At 47.8% G+C, this 22,379-nt stretch overlaps 1 protein-coding gene across 1 annotated transcript in view; it reads left to right on the top strand.

Moving 5' to 3' along the window:
• Positions 1-3,766: 3,766 nt before the first annotated feature.
• SIAH3 (siah E3 ubiquitin protein ligase family member 3) overlaps positions 3,767-22,379 on the top strand; it is a 71,331-nt gene continuing 52,718 nt past the window's right edge. The window contains exon 1 of the mRNA XM_061434559.1: positions 3,767-4,308. Coding sequence (XP_061290543.1) covers positions 4,174-4,308 — 135 coding nt within the window. The 5' untranslated portion in view covers positions 3,767-4,173. The remainder of the gene's footprint in view (positions 4,309-22,379) is intronic.

Raw genomic sequence — 22,379 nt, 5'->3', positions numbered from 1 at the left:
TTCCCTGGTGGCTCAGACGGTAGAGTCTGCCCACGATGCAGGAGACCTGGGTTTGATCCCTGGGTTAGGAAGAGCCCCTGGAGGAGGGCATGGCAGCCCACTCCAGTATTCTTTCCTGGAGAATCCCATGGACAGAGGAGCCTGGCAGGCTACAGTCCACGGGGTCACAAAGAGTCAGACCAACTCTTTTACTGAGCGACTAACCCTTTCACCTTTCAGGATTGTAGGGTAGCCATATGTTTGGCTTTACGAGATGGTTCCAAGCAGTTTTCCAAAGTGGTTTCCAGCAGGGCATGAGAATTTTGGTTGTTCCACATGCTCATCAGAACTTTGGGTTGACTTGGACAAAAATAATTTTGATGGGAAGATGATAATAATGATAATACCTTCTCACTAAAGTTATTATTAAAACCAGTCATTGGGCTGGCTATTTTACTTACATTATCTCATTTCATCTTTAAACTACTTTTCAAGGGAGTTGTTAGCTTCATTTTTACAGACAAACAAAACTAAGCATCAGTGACATCACATAATTTGCCCAAAGTAGCAGTAAGTAGCGAAGTAGGTTTCCAAGTCAAATCTGTCCAATTACCTATCTCTGAGACTTTCTGGTCCAGGTAAAATGTAAATCTGGTTGCTAAGGAGGTGAAGGGGAAACCTTAGGCATTGCGGAACAGCAGGAGAGGGTTGGTGCGGCTGCTGCCAAGGGGCCAACTTAGTGGCAAGAGGCAAAACAGCTCTAAATCTTTATTTGAAAGCTTGTTTGTGCCACCATATTTTGGGTACATCAACCATGAGAATCTGTTACCAGGGTTAGCTTCAGACATTTCCCAATGGATGATTATTTTGAGGACTGATTCTGAGAACAGATGGATAAGCTTAATATTCAAAAATAGAGTGATACAAACAAGTTTGAGGGTAGAGAGTTAGAACAAGAGGTCAGGTTAAGAAAAAGCATCCTTACTAGCAGATCTGTGGCACTGCCTAGTCAGTCACTGATGTCAATATGCACTCCTTAGCCCTTCAGGCCTCATTCCCAAGCCCAATGTCCAGTTGATACCAAGTAATACACTTAAGGGAGAAGGCAATGGCACCCCACTCCAGTACTCTTGCCTGGAAAATCCCATGGATGGAGGAGCCTGGTAGGCTGCAGACCATGGGGTCGCGAAGAGTCGGACACGACTGAGCGACTTCACTTTCCCTTTTCACTCTCATGCTTTGGAGAAGGAGATGGCAACCCACTCCAGTGTTCTTGCCTGGAGAATCCCAGGGACGGGGGAGCCTGGTGGGCTGCCGGCTATAGGGTCACACAGAGTCGGACAGGACTGAAGCGACTTAGCAGTAGCAATACACTTAAGAACGTAGCAAGGGCTTCCCTGGTGGTCCAGTGGTTAAGAATCTGTCTTGCAATGCAGGGAACACCAGTTTAATCCCTGATCTAGGAAGATCCCACCTGCCTCTGAGAAACCAAGTCCATGCTCCACAACAGCTAAGCCCGCCCTCTAGGGACTGTGCTGCACAATAAGAGAAGTCACAGCAATGGGAAGCCCACGCACCACAACTAGAGAGACCCCACTCACCACTACAGAAAGTCTGTGTGCAGCAACAAAGACCCAGCTAGAGAAAAAAAGAACATAGCGAGAGTCAAGTCTGTTCTTATCATGCCCAGTGCTCCCATGGGTAAACATCCATGGGGGAAAATAATTCACAGAGCAGAAAGGAAAAACATTATGGAAATAATCACTCTTCCACTAAAGACACTCAATAGGCTCAAGAATTGAGAGGCTGCTTTGAATCAGACACTGGGATGGATTCTTCCAGATACATCATATCTTAGTCTTCCCAGTAACCTTGAGGGAGAAATAAGTTGCTATTATCTCTATGCTACAGGAGTGGGAACTGAGCCTCAGTGAGGTTTCAAGAAACCTGTCTGAGGTTACCCAAAGGGAGAAACAAACTGCATAATAGTTCCATTCTAACAAAGGATGTAGAAAGAGAAAGTTTGGACCTTCTGAATTACAAACTGCGTCTTTAAGGAATCTATGGGAGTATATGCTAATTTTTATTTTTATATTTTTAAGGAAGACAATAAAAGAATACTGAAGGTTTTCCTGCTAAAAGCTTGTTCTGGAAAATGAAAACCATAGAAAAAGAACTCCAGAAGTACAGACCAGCAACTCTTATTTATGAATCGTACAATGAACAGGGCTTCCCCTGTGGCTCAGCAGGAAAGAATTTGCCTGCAATGCAGGAGATGCAGGTTCAATCCCTGGGTCAGGAAGATTTCCTGGAAGAGGGCATGGCAAGCCACTCCAGTACTCTTGCCGGGAAAATCCCAGGGGCAGAGGAGTCTGGCAGGCTACAGTCCATGGAGTCGCAAAGAGTCAGACATGACTGAAGCCCCTGAGCACATAATGAACACGTTGGTCCAGGGACTCATATCCTATAAAAGTATCACATTGATGAGGTTCTAATCAGTTCAAATGTTGTCATCTTCTAACTTTGCGCCAGTGCAATTATTTTAGAAAGTACAGTTTCCATTTTAATGGGCGCTTGGCTTATTCATTTCTGAAAACATTGGTTTGGTTTCAAACTCAATTGAAAATGAACACCTGGGTTTTGTCCTGGTTTCAGGAAACCCACACATTTTTTTTTCTCTCTATACTTTAATCAGTAGCTGGTTTAATTGCCTTACCAGGTCACAGACGTCACTGTCCCAGCTGTGTGTAAGCTTTACCTACATCACAACCCACGCACGGCAGCCCGAGTGGAGCGAGAGCCATTCAGGAAGAAGCAATGTGCTCTCACACTCTGGGTGTAATTCACACCCAAGCCTGATACTCACCCAGGCTCGCTGGGTGCAGGCTGACTTCCCACCGGAGAAACAGCCAAAGAGGATGGGAAACACAGCACACGCCACTCTGCTGCGTGAGCCCCAGAGAATGACCAAGTCATCAGAGCTTGTCCACCCCAAACTCTAAGACTGCTCATGTACTACTCACAGCCTTTCTCCCAAAACAAGTAGGTGGGCTTAAGCACCCCCAGCAGCCCAGTTCTGAAGAGAGACAGAGTGCCGTTTGAGGACTGGAATGCCCTCTGCCTGCTCCAGCACAGAAATGTGCTGCTGGCATTCACAGAGACAAGCAAACGATGTGGTATTGTGGTATGTGTGCTCTTAATCTCTATTTTAATGTCTCCAACAATCTAGTGGTTAATTAGCAATTTGCTGCCCACCAATATGCAAATGAATGACAAGCAAAAGCCCTCCGCATCTGTAATTATTTTGCTGATTTACAAGCCGCTCTCCTCTCCCTGTAGCTTTTCCCTCTGTGTGTGCATTCATGCACCAGGGATTTCATTATTTTTAGAAGCATACACTGTACACTTTTAAGCTTTAATACTTTCAGGCTTCAATAATTACAGTATTACGGATATACATACACATTTCCCCCCCTCCAACTCCAAATGCTTGTCAGGAATGCTTTTCTCTTTGATAAAGACTGGAGAGTAAGATTTATCAAGCGGCTGAAATCCAAATCGCAGAGAGAGTCAGAGCTCAAGATTGAAAGATGCACGATTCTGCCGCTGCCAAATCCTTATCTGGAATTGGAGGAGTCTTGTAATATTTGATTTTCTCCCAAGCAGCTCTGGTGAATCGGAGCCACGATCTGCCTTATCCATCTGCCTACTTTGGAGCTGGGTGTTTTACTATTTGGCGGTTTAAATGCTTCACGTTTTTGCCAGCGCATTAAGAAAGGCTCTCATGTTAAATTAAGTCAATTAATAAATGAGACACATTAAGCAATCAATTTTGTCAGCCTATCTCCCCGGCATTATGTATGGTTGGCTGTAATCACAAGATAAATGCAATGTGCTGATCTATGGTAATGTTCAATAATACATTCTCCGCCAGGCTCAATTCATCAGGGAGTTTCGGTAGAGGAGGCATTTGTTATTGGCTGTCTCTGCACCTCAAGGATAACATTTCTGTCCTTTTGATTGGCCGCCTCACTGCTGCAAGATTCTAACAGTCTTATTTTGATGATGAATATGAAGGCATGCTAAGCTGGGCTGGAGCGAGTGTCTCAGAGGCTGCGCGCCTTCCAGAGCCCAAGGACTTAACGGCTTCCTCCGCCACCTTCCTGTGCCAATCATCACCCAAAAAAAGTTGTGATGCTTTTCTTCACCCAGTGCTTTGGGGCTGTGTTAGATCTCATTCACCTCCGCTTTCAGCACAACAAGGCTAAACGGGTGTTCGCCGCCGCCGGGCAACTTGTCTGCGTTGTAAACCCCACGCACGACCTAAAGGTGAGTGGCTGGCTACCGTTTGATGTTCCCGTGGCCCGTGGCTCGGGTTCAAGTCCTTCCTCGGCAGGGGAGGGGGGCGGGGGCGGGGGCGGGGGAGTGGCGTCAGGGACCCTCCCACGGAGCCCGGGGCGCTCCAGGCAAAGGTCATCCCTCTGCTACATAAGACGGTGTTGGGCACCCGGAGCCCGCGCTGGGCTCCTTCTCCCTCTCTGGGTGTGTGGATGCTCTCGCGACGGCGTGTTTCCCTGCCTGGCGGGGGAGACTAGAGTCAGCGTCTATTTCTTTTACCCCACGCTGTCAGCCTAGGAGTCGGAGGTGGGGGTGTGTGTGTGTCAGAAGTGAGGGTGTTGGAGGGAGTAGGGGGCGTCCCCCTCCCTCTCCCAAATACTTGTGGGCAAGTGTTTAGGAGAGGGTTTGAAAAGTTACCCACATTGCAGGCTGTCCCGTGTGCTGGAAAGGCAGGCAGGAAGCACACGGATTTCTGAAGCCCCCTCTGATCCTGAATTAGCTGGGCTGGGCGGTCGCGAGACGGGACCCAACCCTCCCACACCAGACAGGGGTCTGGGAGCTGGGGAGGGGGCGCTTTCTGCAAAGTGTGTTTTCCCTGTGCTCAGACTCAGCCTGGGGGGCGCTGGGCGGGGGTGTCGGTAGGAGCTCGTCTTCTTTGCATCCTGAGAGCTGGATGCGCGATGCGCCTGGTGTATCGAGGACGGGAGCAGGCAGATTGTTTCAGTAGCATTGTAATGAACCCCGCTCGGAGCCGCCACTGCTGGGATCACTGCAGGCGCTGCAGCCCTCTCATCTCTTTAGGTCAGCGCCCTTTAAGAGGACAGCCTCAACACGGGCTCGAGGGACCGCTCTGCATCCCCCGCCAAGATGACGGGGAAATGAACCGAGAGCCCCTTGGCTAGGGGAGGAGGGAAGATGGGCAGTGGGGGCGGTAGGGGGCAGTGCGAGGATGCAGCTGAACTCCCCCGCACCCCAGTGTGAAAGTCGCAGCCGCCTGGGCTCCGTCCCAGAATAAACGATGGACTCGTTTGGGAGTTGCTCTCATTATACCCGAGGCTGAGAGAAGAAGGGGAGGTGGGGGGAAAGGGCATCTGTGCCGCTAAGCAAAGGAAAAGTCTCTGCGAGCATAGATCTGTCATTCTGACCACTGCTGTGGGGCAGGTCTTATTGCTTGTTGCTCATCACTTTATATACTCCTGCAGTCAGACTCTCTTCAACTAGAGCCCTGCAGGCCAGTGCTAATGGGTACCTCCTCGCACCCCTACCCCCAACAATTCCTGGAAGTCCCCAGGAGGGCCAGCGGCCCGGAGCCCCTGGGGCCATATGCCAAGGCCCTTCCTGGATGGAAGGGTGATGGATTACCTTGAGAGCACTATGGTGCTCTGGACCTAGGAAGTGATTTTCTGCAGGATCCAAGCTGTGATGAACACCATCTCAACTGCTCTGCCTCTCTCCTGCTCTGTCTCTCCCCATCTCTCGCTCCACCCTCCCCTCTCCCCCTCATTCCCCTGTTCTTTTTCCCTTCATGGCTTACTTTTATAAATGGGAATTCACTCCCAGTCATCCTTGGCAAAGTGAGTGTATGATGTACGTATTAAAATATGATTCTGAATTCCATTTTATGACTACTTTTGAGACCGCCTTCAAACTCCCATTATTTTGTCACTTTACATTTGTTTCTTCCCTGTGGCAAGAAATTCTGTTTATTCCTGCTTTGCATTTTAAAACTTTTACAAATTGTTTATGAGACTTAGTGTTTCCAAAGTTTCGATTTATATGGTTCGTTGGCTACAGCTGATGATGGAGGGGAAACAGGGTGCTAAGATCTTGGTAGGAGATGGACTGAAAGTCATCTGTGCTTGTTTCTGTGATGTCAGCCTGGATTTTGACAGGCAGTCCTGCTGCCCAAACCCAGGATTCCAGAGTCAGGGTTGGAGAGCTTAGGTCAGTGCTGACCAGCTCTGTGACCTTGAATGACTCAGTGTCTCTGAGCCTTCCCTTCTTCATCTTCAGAATGAACCAATGAATCTCTAGCCTGCCTCCTCCGTGGCTCTATGAGGCTGTGAAGGGATACTCAGGGTAGATGGGCTTTATTAACACTCCCCTCCACCCCCCAAATTATATTATTGCACATCATTTGTAGGGTTCCATTAGAAATTTCAAAAGTTATTACTTAAAGCCTTCAGCCAACTTAGAAACTATATAAGCATGAATATAAAAATAGGTGACACGTGCTTTTAGAAGCTGTTTTCCATGGCTCACTTTGTCATGTACATACTCATTTGACTTTTTATTTCCCATAAAAAGCCACTTAGAGATTCTGCTCAGATGAGTGTCCTCACAGATAAACAAATCAAACTGAGGGATGCTTATGTTACCAGGGGGTACGACAGGACACACAGCATTTACAGAGGCTGTGCCAGGTACAGACAGACCTCTGCAGCCCAGGATGCCTCTGTGAAAGTCTCATCCATGCTCCAGGTGGCCCAGCAGGTAAGTTCTACCTGCTTCTCCAACCTGAGAGCTAACAGCTTGGAGCTTTTTTTGGAGCTTTTAAAGGCACAATTCTCTAGGAACACTGCTGCTCCATCATGAATATTAAGAGGTGTATAAAACCTCAAAAGAAAGTGCTCCTTCCAACCATTCCTTTCCAAAGACAGGCCACGGAAATATGCCTTGGATGTAAAAAGCTGCAATCCATGTAGGAAGAAAAAGTCTTTTTTTAAAGAAAAAAAAAAAAATAGTTGTGGCCATGTTAAACCAGGATGGCTATTGATCTGCGGTGCTTCCCCGCACTTTGTACGACAGGCCGGTACATGATGTGGTGACCACGGACACAGAGACCGCAGTCCTGCTTTCAAGTTTCTAGGTTGTGTGTTGCTTCCAAGAGGAACTGGGAAGCCTGTGTTTTTTTTTGTGGAAGCATTTTTGCACTTTGTCCTTTCCTATTCTTTCCTGAGAATGCTAGCAGTACTTCGGGATCTGAGGCAAGTGCTGAGTTATAATCAAAAATCACTTACTGAGCAGAGACAACCGTGTATTTACCATGCTTCTATAGGTCACCTTCATTCTCAATCTCATTATGGCGCTTTACTCAGCAACCTGGGATTCCTTCAAGCAAGCTTGTTCTAGAAGCTTGCTTCTAAGTGGAGGCAAAGGCCTTCCCGGGGAATGCAGACAACCCAGTTAAACCCATTACACTCCTTAAGCCCACCCTTCTTAAAAGGGGTGTTTAGAGTCGCTGGCCTGAAATAAGAGGTTCTCCTTCTTCAAGAAGAATCCACTGCAGAGCTGGCTCCATGGACTGCAGACAGCATCCTGTCTTGTCCTGTGTCTGTCTGTCTCTGCCTGTAGAAGTGGCTCCTTGAAGGGATCAGGCCCCCCAGTTCTCCGTCCCAGCCTGTGGAAAGCGACCGCCAAGGAGCTGGTGATCTTGCCTGGCTGCCGTCTGCTTCCTTGCTCATGGAGGTCACTGAAATGTGGCCCACGGGCTGCACCGAGCAGGGTGCAGGCTCATGTCCTGATTTAGCACCACTTTCTCCCTCCTGTCCTTCGCTTGTTTACAAACCAAGAAAGCCTTTCTCTCCCGGCTCCTCTCCCATCCACACTCGCTGCTTGGACAATGCCCTGCCCCGGCAGCCCTCTCTGCTCCTGCCCCATCTCCAGCGGTGCCCTTTGAAGAGTGGACTGGCCAGTCTGTGCACCCCGGCCTCTCCAGGGAAGGGTCTGCAGTGTCCGCTGGAGCCCCTCTGGGGTCAGAGCTCAGCACTTCCCAAGCAGACTGGCGCTGAGCCGGGGCTGGCTAGGAGACTTCCTCCCTGTAACCACAGCGCTTGATAAACCAGGTTCTGAAACAAGTCTTGCAAAAGGCTTTCTGGCAAACTTCCCAAAGGCCCTAACCTCCCTACTGCTCCTGGGACGCCATTCATGCCTCCATCCAGTGGGTCCAATCCCCAGACCCCTTTTCTGTTGTAACCCGTTAACCTTGAGTCTATAGACAGACACACACATACACACACTCAGAGCCATGCGCACACACACAGTGGGCGGGACATGCGGGACAGTGTGGGCTTTAAGTGCCCGTGCATGCTAAGCTGCTTCAGTTGTGTCCAACTCTTTTGTGACCCCACCAGGCTCCTCTGCCCATGGAATTCTCCAGACAAGAATACTGGAGTGGGTTGCCATGCCCTCCTCCAGGGTCTCTTCCCGACCCAGGGATCAAACCCAGATCTCTTGCATCTCCTGCACAGGCAGGTGGATCCTTTACCACTGGCACCACCTGGGAAGCCTAGCAGACACTAAACCCAAAATGAGGGCATTTTAGTACCAGGACTTGCAGCATCCACCTGCCTCTCATTCTGAGACCAAGCCATCTGGATGGATGTGTGCTGAGTGACGGTGGGGATGGGGTAGGGGCTGCATGGAGTTGGGGGAGGGGATGATTAAGGGAGAACCAAGGCAAACCTCACCTCAAGTGCCTCCACTGTTCAGGAAACCTTTGGAAATCCCATTCCGGCCTCAGGGCTTTCACTAACTGACACAGCACGGCAGGCAGCCGAAGGGAAGCTAAAGACCTGGATGTTGTTTTTAGAGATGTAAAGGCGGCCTTGGAGTGTTCAGCCTGAATGCCTAGTTTCCGGCAGTTCAAGATGGTTTAGTAGCCGGCGTGTGGGTTTCTCCGCTCTTCCTGACACAGCCACCTCTGAGGGTCCCATCCCCCATTCCCTGGACATGTCAGCATCTTCCTTTGCTGTCCAGGCTGGAGGCTCTATTAGCGCCTTAGATGGGGGTGGTAGGGAGGGAATGGGGGCGGGGGATGGGGAGACCAGTGGAGGAGGATAAGGGGGGCTGAAGATGGTCCCTGAGTCACTCTCTGAGCTTCAGTCTAAAGGCTTTCCCGTGCCGCCGCCTCCAGCCCTTTGGTTTCTGTGAATACTGTATGACACTTGGCTCTGCAGGCACAGAGCAGTCATGCGGCTTTTCTGGTTAATGGTGATTGTAAATGAGGCTCCCGAGTCACATAACTGGAGGCTCCGGGTGGCCATTCGGGTAGCGGTGTGCTGTGATGGGGAGGGCAGAGGAGGCTGAAGCCGGTGTGGAGGTGAGGTAAGCCCACGACCTCGGCACTGCCTTTCTCTGGTAGCCCCCTGAAGCAAATTTTGTGGCCCTCCCTTCACCACGGTCCCTCAAGCAGCAGGGACTGTTTGGAAGCAAGGAGAAAACAGGGACTGAACGCTTTCTTTGAAATCCACAGAGAGGTCAGAATTATTTTGATGGCTTCCCTGAGGTTAAGGCAGAATATTTTTCTAGCAATTGACAATAAGAGAAAAATGAACTGTCTTGGGGTGGTATTTGACTCTTGGCAAAGTCACAGAGGATGAGATGGTTGGATGGCATCACCGATTCAATGGACATGAACTTGGGCAAAATTCCCAGAGATGGTGAGGGATTGGGAGTGCTGCAGTCCTTGGGGTCGCAAAGAGTCGGACACGACTTGGCGGCTGAGCAACAACAAAAAAGTCATCTGGATTCAACCAGCTGTGCTCCCCAGAGGGGAAAGCCGGCCTGTTTAGACACAAGGTGTCACGTGGAAAGGGTCCCACCCCAGAGAATGGAGCCCCACCCTCCCACAGGGATCGCCAGCTCAGAGAATGATGGGGAGAATGTCAGAACTGGGAGGCTGAATCTTCTTAGTCTACAGTCAAGGAAACTGAGGTGAGAGAGGGAAATGACTTGTATTTCCTACAGCTGCTGTAACAAATTACCACAAATGGGGAGGCACAAAATCAGAGAAATCTATTTCTCAAAGAAATCAGGAGGCTGTAGGTCCAAAATCAAGGTGCCAGCAAGGCCAGGCTCCCTCCAAAGTTCCAGGGAAGAATCTGTTCCTTGCTCATCCGGCTTCTGAGAGTTCCCTGTGTTCCTTGGCTTGTGGCCTCATCTCTCCACCTCTGCCTCTGGGGTCACATGGGCTCCTTCTCACCTCTGTGTGTCCATATCATAAGGACACAGGTGACTGTATTGAGGGCCTATCTGGATTATCCCTACCTGGACAATCCAGGATTAGTTTTCATTGCAAGATCCTTAATTTAATCACACTTTGAAAGCTTTAGTCCCTCAGTCATGTCCAACTCTGGAACCCCATGGACTGTAGCCTGCCATGCTCCTCTGTCCATGGAATTCCCCAGGCAAGAATACTGAAATGGGTTGCCATTTCCTTCTTTAGGGAATCTTTCCTGACCCAGGGATCAAACCTGGGTCTCCTATATTGCAGGCGGATTCTTTGCCATCTGAGCCACAAGGCAAGGCTAATCACACCTTTGGTCATATAATATTCACTCTGTTGCTCTTTAAGGTAATTCAGAAGTTCCAGGCACTAAGATGTGAATATCTTTATTCAACCCACTACTTCCCTCTTGCAGACTCAATCTATTTTGTGACAGAATTGGAACTGGAAGTTAGGTCGCCAAAGGTCAGACCTAGATCCCCGGCTGCCCCAGGCTGCCTTCCAGTTAGTCCAAACTAAACACCCCTTGCTTGAGTGCGTGCTGTGGGAGCAGGAAATTGCGGGGACCCCCTTCCTGCACCCCATCAGCCCTAGACCAGCCAGTGTGACCCCATGGGCTGCACCACACACCCTGTCATCTCTCCTTTATCAGAGCCACATTTCCTTAGCAAATCAGGCCCTCTTCATCACCGCATGGAGTGCTAAGTCAATTCATTTGTGTTTGACTCTCTGCAACCCCATGGACTGCAGCCCACCAGGCTCCTCTGTCCATAAGATTCTCCGGGCAAGAATACTGGAGAGGATTGCCATTCCCTTCCCTAGGAGATCTTCCTGACCCAGGGATCAAATCCACATCTCATTATGTTTCCTGCATCGGCAGGCAGGTTCTTTACCACTAGCACCAGCTGGGAAGTCCTCTTTATCACCATCCTTCCTTATTCTCCTATCCCTTCCATAAATTTTCTTTCCCGTTTCAAATTCTTTTAAAAATAATATAATCTATGTGGATGCCTGCACATCAGACTTTAAAAATCAAATGATAAAGAGATACACTGTCAGAAGCATAGAGCATTAGATCTTGCCCTTGGCACACAGTTTGTAAATCTACCAGATCAATACGGGGGTGAAGCAGTGGGTGTAGCGAAAACACACAGGCTTTGGGGCAGAAAGAGCTGAGCTCAAATCCAGACTGTTCCAGTGGCCGATGGGTGACTTTGAACAAATGACTTCGCCTCTCAGAGGCTTCATTTCCTTCTCTATAAAAAGCAGGAAAGAACGCCCACCTTCGATGGGGCTGCAAGGAGTAAATGAGCTCACAGAAGGAAAACGTCTGCCGTGGAGGAGAGAGTCGGTAAACAGCAGCCGTTATTGTCAACACGGGTCATTATGATAAAAGCTAAAAGCCGCTCCTCGGAAGCTGGAGTCAGTCTCCCCACCACTCCACCTTCTGTCTTCCTCCACCGCCCCTCCCTTCCTTCGGGCCTCGGGCCTGCTGTTCCTTAGTACTTGTGAATTGCCCTTGGCCTTCAAGAGAGTTTTGAATAGAACAATTTCTTGCCCTAGGTAAAAGTCAGATTTGTCCTTATTGCCTAACTTCATAGAAAACCCTGAGCCCTGCTTGAGTTCCGAGCCTGGAAGTGCAGTGGGCGAGGGGCTGGATTGGGGGAGGATGGGCGTGCCAGGTGGGACACGGGCTGGCACGTGTGCCCTGGTGCCCAACATCCGCAGAGCCAGGAGCCCTGCCACAAGGTCCCCTCTCCTCCTGCCAGAGAAGGGTCCTCATGATGTATGCATGCTTTCTTTTCATTAGCGGCAGCCGAGTAAGCACAAGGGCCAGCGGGTCTGTGAGGGACATCTGATCGGGGTGAGGGTGTGAGGCTGAGTGACACCATTGAGAGATGCAACAGGGCAGGGAGAGGTAAGCGGGCAAAACCTGCAGGCTCCCTGGGAAACTGGACATTCATTTTCTCTCTGCCTGCAGTTCATTCTGCCCTGAGGAAGTCCCTTGCCTCTGAGCTAGTTGGGATGGTTGATGCTTAACGAAAGCTTGGTGTTCTTATTGAGTTGCTAAGTCGTGTCCAGCTCTTTGAGACCCCGTGGACTTGTAGGCCGCCAGGCTCCTCTGTCCATGGGGTTCTCCAGGCAAGGATACTGGAGTGGGTTGCCATTTCCTCCTCCAGGGGATCTTCCTGACCCAGGGATGGAAACTGAGTCTCCTGCATTGGCAGGCTGAGCCACCAGCCACCATAGAGCCACCACTGGCAAGCTGATTTACCACTGAGCCACCTGTAGCCCCTGAAATCAAGGGAGAGAGAGGCTCTGGCCTTTCTAAGCCAATAAAGAATTTCCTGGATACTATCTTCAGGCAAGTCTATAAAAAGCACCAAGAAAGGCCACAGGGCTGGGCTCTTCCTTACTCTACCTGAGTTTCTACACAGACACAGACACACACACACAGACACAGACACACACACACACATCGTTTGCTTGTCTCTGTGAATGCCAGCAGCACATTTCTGTGCTGGAGCAGGCAGAGGGCATTCCAGTCCTCAAACTGCACTCCGTCTCTCTTCAGAACTGGGCTGCTGGGGGTGCTTAAGCCCACCTACTTGTTTTGGGAGAAAGGCTGTGAGTAGTACATGAGGAGTCTTAGAGTTTGGGGCAGACAAGCTCTGATGACTTGGTCATTCTCTGGGGCTCACGCAGCAGAGTGGCGTGTGTTGTGTTTCCCATCCTTTCTTCCCCCCTCAAACTGTCACTGACCTCCAGCCTCAGGAAAGAGGTAAAGGGAGAGATGGGAGAGAAAAGAGGAACATTCTAGTTGAGGCTTTTGACTCAGACCTAGCTGGGTTTGGATCCAGTGATGTCAGTTCCCTTGAGTAACCTCTTTGACCTCCCAGAACCCGCATTTCCTCAACTATTAAAATGCTTGTCATGAAGGTGAAATATAATGTAGATAAACTGCTTAGTACAGCACCCAGCACCTTGTACACACTCCATAAATGGTAGCTGTCGTCACTAGCAAGTGGAGCTCCTTAGAGATGTTCCTGATGCACAAGATGTACCAAGATTCTTCTGCCCAACTTGGACAAGTGATCAAACTTCTCAGACTGGATGTTGGGGGAGAAAGAGGGAAGGGTCAGCAGTAAAAGGACCTGACCAAGATTTTGAAGCATAGTAGGTTCAAGCTCGGGCTTCCCAGGTGGCTCAGTGGTAAAGAATCCGCCTGCCAATGCAGGAGACGTGGTTTGACCCCTGGGTTGGGAAGATCCCCTGGAGAAGGGAATGGCAGCCCACCCCAGCATTCTTGCCTGGAGAATCCCATGGACAGAGGAGCCTGGTGGGCTACAGTCCATGGAGTCGAAGAGAGTCAGACACGACTTAGCGACTAAACGACAAGAGGTTCAAGCTCAGGGAACCAGACAGAGTCCAGGTCCTGGTTCAAACAGATGAGACCCAAAGGGGTGATGCCCAGGGTCACAACTGAGGCAGGGCAGGGCCCACTGCTCTATCTATGCTACCACACTGCTGGGGGCTGGGGCGTTGGATAAAGATGCTGCCTCTCTAATGTGAGCCACACAGGCTGGGCATCTTCCCAGGGGGTCCTTGTCCTTAGGACCTTGGCAAGGTAACAACTAGCCAGGAAAACATGGGGCATTAAAAAGGCAGTGTTCCTCGCATCTCTACTGTTGGCATAAATACATAGCAAAGGACTGGGATGAGACTGCAAGTGAAATCACCCAAGACACAAAGCCATAACCCCAGACTTTCAGATAGCAGGGTGGGTCAAGTTCTGCTACAAAAGGTGACGTTTTCATCTTGACCTGGGGCCCAGGATGAAAGCACCATCAGAAACCAATCTGTGATCAGCCCGATGTTTTTAGCAGATGAATAGGATCCCTGTGGATCATTTAGAATTGTGGTCTAACTGGAAATGTCAGTTTTACTTGCAAGACACTGTATCTCTTAATCATTTCTCGGTCCTTTAATGTATTTTTAATCACGAACCTGTGATTAGGAGGGAGCTGTGTGCTGCAGGGCTGTCTCCAGGCAGTACCAGGAACTCCAGCTGGAAGAAACTGGACTGTGGAAGGGGCAGGGCCCCCCAGGACAAAACTGGAGAGTGTCCTCTATGGAGGGGAAAGGCCACTGCGACCATTTTGGGGAGGGTGAGCATGGCATTAGGAAGGCTCCACAGAGACTGAACCGAATCCAGATCAATACAAGATTTTACAAAAGATGGGCCAGCTAGTCTAGCCATCTGCCCAGCTTTGTAGCCAGACGCCACGGTCCCTCAGATCTAATTCCTACGACTTCGCCAAGGATGTACCAGGAAGTCCAAGGCAGAAAGCCACTGAGAACCTTGTGTTCCCTTTCTATAAATTACAGGTATATTGTGACTTAGGCTAAGCTGGCTGCATATCCTGAAACCCACAGGCTGTGCTTTTCTGCTGTCCCAGTTATGCATACAATAATAACAATAATGATCAGAACAACCACAAAATAGCTACCATTTATGGCAGGCATGCTATGTCCAGGAACTGTGTTAAATGCTATGCATTTAATTCTCCCTAGGAAATAGTATATTATTATCATTCCATCAAAGCAGAGGAAAGGAAAAAAGCTTGCTCAGTGATACACAACTCTGTGCAGTGAAACCATTTAAAATTAAAATCCTGTGCTTGGGGGCTTCCCTGGTGGTTCAGTGGTAAAGAATCCACCTGCCAAAGCAGGAGGCTCGGGTTTGATTCCTGATCAGGGAAGATCCGACATGTCATGGAGCAGCTAAGCCTGTGCACCACAGCTATTGATCCTGTGCTCTAGAGCCTGGGAGCCACAACCACTGAGCCCATGCGCTGCAGCTGCTGAAGCTGACGAGCCCCAGAGCCCGTGCTCTGCAGCAAGAGAAGCCACCGCGATGAGAACCCTCGCACGTCAACTGGAGAGTAGCCCCCGGTCACTGCAACTGGAGAGAAGCCTGCGCGACAACTAAGACCCAGCTCACTCCAAAATAAATTATAAAAAAAGGAATCCTTTAAAAAAATCCTGTGCTTTTAAAAATTTCTTCGTATGTCATCCCTCAGCATTCCTATTTCACAACAAACAACTGGCCATAAGACTAATGTTGAGTGTATTATATTTCATTTAAAAATACTGAGCTGAGATCCTGGCTCATTCACTCTGTATGTACAGACATTAAACACACACAGATGCCCCAGCTCTTGGGGGACGATCCTGGGAGGCTTGCTCTAGGATTCCCTAGGCTGCCTCATGGGATGGACCCTGTGGCCAATGGCAGTGACTTTGTCCCTTCCTCCTGCCTCCTGGAATCTCTTCCCAAAGAAACCACTGTATGAAGTCCTTCTCTCAGGCTCTTCTTTGGGGAACCCAAGTTAAAACTACATATGTGTGTAGTAGTAGTGTTAGTCGCTCAGTCATGTCCTACTCTTTGCGACCCCATGGACTGTAGCCTGCCAGGGTCCTCTGTCCATGGAATTCTCCAGCCAAGAATACTGCAGTGGGTTGCCATTCCCTTCTCCAGAGGATCTTCCCAACCCCACGGATCAAACCTGGGTCTCCGGCATTGCAGGCAGATTCTCTACTGTCTGAGCCACAGGGAAGTCCACATATGTGTATATGTTTCCTAATTAACATATATTTATTGAGCATTTCCTAAGTGCCAAGTGCCATGCTAAGTGATTTACCGAAATTGCCTTTTTAAAAATTCTCAGAACAATGCCAACAGTCTATCTCCAAATCACATGGGGGGAAGCTGAGGTACAGAGAAATTAAGTAATTTGGCCAAGGGTGCATCCAATGAGTGGTAGAGTTTAACTGGTGCTTTTAACCTCTGTGTTAAGCTGTCTCTCCCGCTCCATCACAGACCACCTACTTGGAAGCTTCTACAAAGAGCCTAGCCTTCCAAATCAGGCTTGATAACAACTATGATTTTGGGGGACTTCCCTAGTGGTCCAGTGGTTAAGAATCTGCCTTCCAATGCAGGAGATGCAGGTTCGATCCCTGGTCAGGAAACTAAGATCCCGCATGCCGAGGAACAACTAAGCCCAAGCACCTTCAACTACTGAAGCCCAAGCACCACAACTAGAGAGCCCATGTGCTGCCTCAAAAGATTCCACATGATGCAGTGAAGATCCAGCACGCTGCAGCTAAGACTCCACGTGGCCAAATAAATAATAAATATACACAGATTTTTAAAAATTACGATTTGCATAAAATACTTGAAGGAAATCTTGGCAACAACTTTACCTGAGTGCTTGACTCAAAATTATCTGCAGAAAAGGAAGTTCGTGTCCCATGATCATTTTTTTCAAATGGATTACATGATTGGAGGAGGACAGAGTGTCTGAAACTGGCGTGCGTGCTCAGTGGCTCAGTCTTGTCCGACTCTTCCTGACCCTATGGACTATTTGATATTAGGTCAGACAAACCAGGATAGCAATTTGAGTCTCACGAAACAATGACTATGCTTTCTTTGTTATGTGTGTGTGTTTGTGTGCTCAGTCACTAAGCCGTGTCTGACTCTGCAATCCCATAGACTGTAGCCCGCCAGGCTCCTCTGTCCATGGGATTTTCCAGGCAAGAATACTGGAGTTGATTGCCATTTCCTTCTCCAGGGGATCCTCTCTGACACAGGGACTGAACCCGTGTCTCTTACGTCTCCTGCATTGGCAGGCCCTAGCACTGACCCCTAAATCCGGGCCATGTGATTGTCTTGTCAATACCTCACTTGCTTCTCAATGACAATGGGAACTACTCGACCGTGTCAGAATGCAAACACTCCCTAAGCACTCGGATATCATTAAATAGGGCACTTTTTCTCTGAGAAGAAAGGAAAGAAAGCTTTTTATTCAAAATCAAAAACATACTTCAAGAGAATGAGGCTCTTACCCTGTCACACCTGCTCTCTCAGAGATCCACAGAACTTTGAAATGTTCTTTCCCATTAGCAGCCATACTTTATTATCAAATTTATTTTTTTAAACTCAAATCAAAGAGGAGCGAACTTTTAATGACCATTTTCTACCTAATTTAACTCAGCCTCTACCTTGACTTCTGGTCAGCCCTTTTCCTGATGCTCTTCAAACGTTTCTTCTTTCCAAAGCTGCTGTGAGAAGAACTGAGTTGAGGGAGGCATCGGGTTAGAGGTGGGCTTATGGCAGAAGGGCGGAGTGGTGCTTGTGGTCTTTGTTCCCAGTACACAAGCTGGAGCCGTGCAGGGCAGCGTCTATACTGACTTCTGAGGAAAACGCTCAGCCAGGCACCGTGGAGGGAGGTCACCAAGGTAGTCAACCCCAGAGTCACCTCAAGCAGCAGCCCTGACATCTGGGGAAACTCACAGAGGCTGCAGAGGGCTCACGTGGGAAGCTGACATGAAGGAGCTAAAGGAATTCCGGGAGGAAAGTGCCTCAGACTGGAGCCATGTGCCATCACCGCCATTCCCAGCCCCCGTGATGCCTATGCATCTCTGTGGCCCTCGGGCTGACCACCTGGAGGACCACAGTGCGCAGGGGCCTGGCCCTGAAGCACCGCTGCTGCCCCCAGCCCTGCACACCCCCACCCCCACCCCCATCCCCCGTAAGCAGGAGGGCTGATGAGCACATGAAGAAGCTGCCCCACTGGAAAGTCAGCTCTCTTCAGGACTTCCCCTGTGGTCCAGTGGTTAAGACTCTGCACCTCTACTGCAGGGCACAGGTTTGATCCCTGGTCGGAGAACTGAGATCCCACAAGCTGCACAGTGGAGCCAAAAAAAAGACAGTCTCTTCACCAAGTGATGCTGGGGAACCTAGACAACCTCATGTAGCCCAATGAAGTTAGAATAACCCACATACTATACACACAAATAAACTCAACGTGGCTTACATTTAACCATGACATCTTAAAAGTCCTAGAACACAAAGCTTTCTCTGACATAAATTGTACCAATATTTTCTTACATAAGTCTCTTTTTACTTGCAAAAGTAAAAGCAACAAATGGGACCTAATCACGCTTAAAAGCTTTTGCACAGCAAAAGAAACCATCCACAAAACAAAAAGACAACTCATGGATGGGGAGAAAATATTTGCAAACAGTGTAACTGACAAGCGCTTAATTCCTAAAATATATGAACAGTTCATACAACTGTATCAAAAAAACAAACAACCCAATCAAAAAATAGGCAGATGACCTAAACAGACATTTCTCCAAAAAAGACATACAGACGGCCAAGAGGCACATGAAAAGATGGTCCACAATGCTAGTCATTAGAGAAACAGAAGTCAAAACTACCATGAGGTACAATGTCACACCAGTCAGAATGGCCATCATGGGAAAGTCTAGATCAATAAATACCAGATACGGTGTGGAAAAAAGGGAACTCTCTTACACTGTTGGTAGGAATGTAAATTGGTACAACTACTATAGAAAATAGTATGGAAGTTCCTTAAAAAACTAAAACTAGAATTGCCATAGAATCCAGCAATCCCACTCCTGAATATATAGTATCTGGAAAAGACAAAAACTCTAATTTGAAAAGATATACGCACCCCAATGTTCAGAGCGGCACTGTTTACAGGATCCAAGACATGTAAGCAACCTAAGTGTCCATCAACAGATGAGTGGATAAAGTAGATGTGGTATATATAGGAAATAGAATATTCAGTTAGTTCAGTTGCTCAGTCATCTCTGACTCTTTGCGACCCCACGAATTGCAGCACGCCAGGCCTCCCTGTCCATCACCAACTCCCGGAGTTCACTCAAACTCACATCCACTGAGTCAGTGATGCCATCCAGCCATCTCATCCTTTGTCATCCCCCTTTCCTCCTGCCCCCAATCCCTCCCAGTATCAGAGTCTTTTCCAATGAGTCAACTCTTCACATGAGGTGGCCAAAGTACTGGAGTTTCAGCTTTAGCATCATTCCTTCCAAAGAACACCCAGGGCTGATCTCCTTTAGAATGGACTGGTTGGATCTCCTTGCAGTCCGTGGGACTCTCAAGACTCTTCTCCAACACCACAGCTCAAAAGCATCATTACTCAGCCATAAAAAAACAATGAAATACTACCATTTACAGCAACATGGATGGACCTAGAGGTGGTCATACTGAATGCCAAGTCAGACAAAGACAATATTACTATTATATGATATCATTTATGTGTGGGATCTAGCAAACACCCTGTTCCAACAAAACCAGAGAAGATTCTACACATGGACATCACCGATGGTCAATACCGAAATCAGATGGATTATATTCTTTGCAGCCAAAGATGGAGAAGCTCTACACAGTCAGCAAAAACAAGACTGGGAGCTGACAGTGGCTCAGATCATGAACTCCTTATTGCCAAATTCAGACTTAAATTGAAGAAAGTAGGGAAAACCACTAGACCATTCAGGTATGACCTAAATCAAATCCCTACGATTATAAAGTGGAAGTGGGAAATAGAGTCAAGGGATTAGACTTGATAGACAGAGTGCCAGAAGAACTATGGACAGAGGTTCATGACATTGTACAGGAGACAGGGATCTAGACCATCAGCAAGAAAAATAAAGGCAAAAAGGCAAAATGGTTGTCTGGGGAGATCTTACAAATAGCTGTGAAAAGAAGAGAAGGGAAAAGCAAAGGAGAAAAGGAAAGGTATACCCATTTGAATGCAGAGTTCCAAAGGACAGCAAGGAGAGATAAGAAAGCCTTCCTCAGTGATCAATGCAAAGAAATAGAGGAAAACAATAGAATGGGAAAGACTAGAGATCTCTTCAAGAAAATTAGAGACACCAAGGGAAAATTTCATGTACAGATGGGCACAATAAAGGACAGAAATGGTATGGACCTAACAGAAGGAGAAGATATTAAGAGGAGGTGGCAAGAATACACAGAAGAACTATACAAAAAAGATCTTCATGACCCAGATAATCATGATGGTGTGATCATCAACCTAGAGCCAGACATTCTGGAATGTGAGGTCAAGTGGGCCTTAGGAAGCATCACTACGAACAAAGCAGGTGGAGGTGATGGAATTCCAGATGAGCTATTTCAAATCCTGAAAGATGATGCTGTGGAAGTACTGCACTCGATATGCCAGCAAATTTGGAAAACTCAGCAGTGGCCACAGGGCTGGAAAAGGTCAGTTTTCATTCCAATCCCAAAGAAAGGCAATGCCAGAGAATGCTCAAACTACTGCACAATTGCACTCATCTCACATGCTAGTAAAGTAATGCTCAAAATTCTCCAAGCCAGGCTTCAGCAATATGTGAACCGTGAACTTCCAGATGTTCAAGCTGGTTTTAGAAAAGGCAGAGGAACCAGAGATCAAATTGCCAACATCTGTTGTATCATCAAAAAAGCAAGAGAGTTCCAGAAAAATATCTACTTCTGCTTTATTGACTATGCCAAAGCCTTTGATTGTGTGGACCACAACAAACTCTGGAAAATTCTTAAAGAGATAGGAATACCAGACCACCTGACCTGCACCTGTTCTTGAGAAATCTGTATGCAGGTCAGGAAGCAACAGTTAGAACTGGACATGGAAAAACAAACTGGTTCCAAACAGGGAAAGGAGTACGTCAAGGCTGTATATTGTCACCCTGCTTATTTAACTTATATGCAGAGTACATCATGAGAAACGCTGGGCTCAGATATGCAGATGACACCACCCTTATGGAAGAAAGTGAAGAAGAACTAAAGAGCCTCTTGATAAAAGTGGAAGAGGAGAGTGAAAACTTGGCTTAACACTCAACATTCAGAAAACTAAGATCATGGCATCTTATCCCACCACTTCATGGCAAATAGATGGGGAAACAGTGGAAACAGTGTCAGACTTTATTTTTGGGGGCTCCCAAATCACTGCAGATGGTGATTGTAGCCATGAAATTAAAAGACGCTTATTCCTTGGAAGAAAAGTTATGACCAACCTAGACAGCATATTAAAAAGCAGAGACATTACTTTGCCAACAAAGGTCCATGTAATCAAAGCTAAGGTTTTTCCAGCAGTCATGTATGGATGTGAGAGTTGGACTATAAAGAAAGCTGAGTGCCGAAGATTTGATGCTTTTGAACTGTGGTGTTGGAGAAGACTCTTGAGAGTCCCTTGGACTGCAAGGAGATCCAACCAGTCCATCCTAAAGGAGATCAGTCCTGAATAGTCATTGGAAGGACTGATGCTGAAGCTGAAACTCCAGTACTTTGGCCACCTGAAGAATACTTTGGCCATCGAAGAATTGAGTCATTTGAAAAGATCCTGATGCTGGGAAAGATTGAAGGCAGGAGGAGAAGGGGACGACAGAGGATGAGATGGTTGGATGGCATCACCAATGCAATGGACATGAGTTTGGATAAACTCTGGGAGTTGGCAATGGACAGGGAGGCCTGGTGTGCTGCAGTCCATGGGGTCACAAAGAGTCAGACATGACTGAGTGACTGAACTGGACTGATATGTGGAATCTAAAAAGTAATAGAAACAAATGTATTTATAAAATGGCAATAGACTCAGACATAGAAAACAAGCAAATTTATGGTAACCAAAGGGGAAAGGAGATGGATAGGGATAAATTAGGGGTATGGGAATAACAGGGCTTCCCAGGCAGCACCAGTGGTAAAGAACCTGCCTGCCAATGCAGGAGACATAAGAGACACAAACTGGATCCCTGGGTCAGGAATGTCCCCTGGAGAAGGGCATGGCAGCTCACCCCAGTATTCTTGCCTGGAGAATCCTCATGGACTGGATTCCTGGATTCCTTCCAGAGAAGCCTGGCAGGCTACAGTCCTTGGGGTCGCAAAGAGTTAATCATGACTGAATGGACTTAGCACACAAGCATGCATGGGATTAACACAACTGTATATAAAATAGATAAAGAACAAGGATTTACTGTATAGCACAGGGAACTATACGCATTACCTTGTAATAAGCTATAATTGAAAAAGAATTTGAAAAAGAATATATATATATATATGTAACTGAGTCACTTTGCTGTATACCTGAAGCTAACACAATACTGTAAATCAACTACAGTTCAGTTAAAACAAACAAATAAATAATAAAAGACAAAAAAAAGCCAGAAGCTG

Source organism: Bos javanicus, chromosome 12, assembly GCF_032452875.1.
Source record: "Bos javanicus breed banteng chromosome 12, ARS-OSU_banteng_1.0, whole genome shotgun sequence".
Taxonomy (NCBI): domain Eukaryota; kingdom Metazoa; phylum Chordata; class Mammalia; order Artiodactyla; family Bovidae; genus Bos; species Bos javanicus.
This window is presented reverse-complemented; position numbering and strand designations above follow the sequence as displayed.